The 3,236-nt window shown below is 44.5% G+C and overlaps 1 protein-coding gene across 1 annotated transcript in view; it reads left to right on the plus strand.

Moving 5' to 3' along the window:
* Nucleotides 1–3,236, plus strand: part of VWA3A (von Willebrand factor A domain containing 3A) — a gene marked incomplete at its 5' end in the record, with an annotated part of 44,288 nt that overhangs the window by 22,795 nt on the left and 18,257 nt on the right. The window contains 2 exons of the mRNA XM_007450005.1: nucleotides 2,936–3,010; nucleotides 3,210–3,236. Of these exons, the coding sequence (XP_007450067.1) occupies nucleotides 2,936–3,010; nucleotides 3,210–3,236 (102 nt within the window). The remainder of the gene's footprint in view (nucleotides 1–2,935; nucleotides 3,011–3,209) is intronic.

Raw genomic sequence — 3,236 nt, forward strand, 5'->3', positions numbered from 1 at the left:
TTTCCCTAATAAATTCTACAGAAAAAATGCTTAGAGAAGCATTTTGGACAATATTTTCATTCTTTCATCCAACCATCCATTCATTCATTCAACGAACTTTTATTGAAAGCGGTGCCATGCACCGTCACAATGCCAGGCATTAGGGATACAGAAGTTAAAACACACAATACCTATCCTCAAGGAATTTATGGCCTAGTAGTAGGAGACAGGTGTGTCAAAATATAAGTGCTATTAAATGTTTTCTGAAGAAATAAGTAAAAGGGAGGATATGGGACTTTGAGGGCTCAAAGGCAGGGTCAGTCTATTCCACCTGGGTAGAGTAAGGTCAGGAAATCTTCACAGAGGAAGTGACCCTTTAGCTGAGTCTTGACAAATGAGTAAGTGTTTGCCTAGCACATGGGAGTGATGGAGGAAATGGGGAGAAAGGGCATTCCAGGCGTAGGGAACAGCATGAGCAGAGGCACAGGGGTGTGACGTACAGAACCCTGGGAACTGTCAGTGTGAGTCAGGGGTGAGAAGGAGAGACTGGGCATGACCAAAAAACAAAATAAAACACCAGGGGATGGAGGCTTTATATAGGAGTTTTTATACTATAGGACGTATAGGTATTGAAGGATTTTAAGCAAGAGTAATAATCTTGAAACGCTCGAGCTACCAGGGGAAGGATGGACTGAAAGGATGAGATACTGGAGGGGAGACCAGTTAGACCACTGCAGGGGTAGAGGGGGCTTGAGCCAAGGCAGTGGGAATGAAAGACGGGGAGGCCTATGAGGGGTGCGGGGGAGTTAGAATCTACAGAATGCAGTCACTGTTTGGCCATAGGGGATGAGGGAATGGCGAGGAGAGGATATGCCAGGTGGAGCAGAGCTTGGAAGATAAACATATAGAGTTTGAGATCCTCAGGAGTCTGGGGATTCTCCTGTTAAGAGCTCTAGCCAAGAAATACGGGTTTGCGAGCCATCAGCATTTTGGTTGAAGACATGGGAGGGCATGAATTGCACCTGTGGAGACGTGAAGGGGGAGAGATGACAACCAAGGACAGAACTTGGGAAGAACTGCCACTTGGAGTGTGGGCAGAGACAGGGAACCACCGAAGAAACAAGAGAGGAACAGCCAGAAAGGCAGGAGGAAAACCAGGAGAGAAAGGTGTTTACCCTTTCCCAAGGGAAAATAAACAGAGTTAGAACCTGCAGAAGCAAAGAAGGAAGGGGAAGAATGCAGGAATCCACTGAATCTGGCAGTAGCGCTCCCTGATAGGAAAACAATGAGATATAATGTTTCTGCAATTCATTTTGGCAAGTATTTAAAAGATTGATAATACCCAGTGCTGATGATAATTTGGTGAAAAGGGCACTCTTGGAAAGTATTGGTGGAAGTGTAATTTGGTATAGCCCTTGTATTAAATTTTTCATTCCAGTATAGTTGATTTACAATGTTGTGTTAGTTTCAGGTGTAGAGCAAAGTGATTCAGTTTCATATATATATATATATATATATATATGTGTATGTATATATCTATTCTTTTTCAGATTCTTTTCCCTTATAGGTTATTACAAAATATTGAGTATAGTTCCCCATGCTAGACAGTAGGTCCTTGTTGATTATCTATTATATATATAGTAGTGTGTATCTGTTAATCGCAAACTCCTACTAATTTATTGTGTGTCAACTTTGCGCAGGGACCATGCTAATCTTCTTGGTATCGCTCCAATTTTAGTATATGTGCTGCTGAAGCAAGCACTAAATCTTTTAAGTGTATGTTCTTTGTTCCTTCGATTAAGCCTTTCAGTGCAGAGTTCTAATGGTTGGCAAACCTGGAAGAAAGCAAGAGGAAATTGATAAAATAATCCTGACAATAGGATTATATTCTATTGAATAGAATAGAATATGCAACTATGCATATTTTAAAAATATGTATTTATTTTAAATACATTTTAAATACATTTTAAAAATGTGTATTTATTTATTTGGCTGCGCCGGCTCTTAGTTGCAGCCCGTGGGATCTTTTAGTTGTGGCACGCAGGATCTAGTTCCCTGACCAGGGATCGAACCCGGGCCCGCTGCATTGGGAGCATGGAGTCTTAACCACTGGGCCACCAGGGAAGTCCTACACATTTTTTTTTTTTAATCCGAAAGAATATAGAACAAAGAGTTAACAGAATTTGGGGGGGGGGGCGGATAAAATTGGAGGAATTTTCACTCTTTGTATATTGTTAGAATTTTTATCCAAATGTAATGGAGATATTTCCATGGGAGGGGGAAAGGAGGTCCTTGTTAATATTTATCAGAGAACTGGGGAGGAAGCTTGACTGCAGGGGGTTGAGAAGCAGAAGGTGAGGAGGACGTGGTAACACTGTTTTTCTAGAGAGCATGTCTGTGAGGGGGAAGAGGAAAGAGAGAGAAGTAACTGGTAGACGGAGAAGTTATATTTAAGAGAGGCGATGGGGAAGACGGAAGTAGGCGCTGGGCATGTGTGTGGGGGAGAGGTCACTGTGGGACAAGGTCTCAGCAGAGATTGGTGGTGGTGAAGTCAATAGCCCAGGTGGAGGAATCGCTCTTGAACCAGAGAGGGGACATCTTTTCCTTGATAAAGGGGAAAACTCCTCTTCTCAAAGATTTAAGTTCTGTCTCATAGGGAAAATGAGCTGATACATATACAAAAGAAAAGCTATAGTGCAGATGGAGAGTGAAAAATGTGTTGTGAGGATGAATCAGAGCTAAAAATGTACCACTGAGGGCACAGCTCTGCTCCCACCGTGAATGTGCTGAGACGTGTCATGACCAGCAAGGAGATCTTGTGGCTGGCCCAGGCCAGTGGCATCCTAACATTTTGGGGGTGTAATCAAAATCTTGCCCCCTTAAAATCCTGGGGAGCCCAAAGAGCTGGGGCATGTATTTCCCCCCTAAGAACAAGCCCTCTTTCCTTTTTTCCAAGGTTTGGAAGCACCATTGAAAGCTGGAGGCCCGAGATGGTTGCCGCGAGTCATAGCAACTTACAAAGCGCCTGGCGGTAGGTGACCTGCTGGGTCTGACGTCAGCCTCCCCTGTGCTATTATTTTCTGGCCCCCCCTCCCCCCAGAAAGTAGCTCTCTCTAGAATCTTTGCCATCCGAGGGACTCAGGCATGAATCAGGAAACAACCGCCTGCCATTCCCCGCCCTCCCCCTCAGCATGGCCCTCCCTCTCAGCATGGCCCTCCCTGCCCCCCAGGTGGGTCCTGAGCCTGCAGTGTCGAGG

Source organism: Lipotes vexillifer, unplaced genomic scaffold (assembly GCF_000442215.2).
Source record: "Lipotes vexillifer unplaced genomic scaffold, Lipotes_vexillifer_v1.1 scaffold811, whole genome shotgun sequence".
In the NCBI taxonomy this organism is placed as follows: Eukaryota; Metazoa; Chordata; class Mammalia; order Artiodactyla; family Lipotidae; genus Lipotes; species Lipotes vexillifer.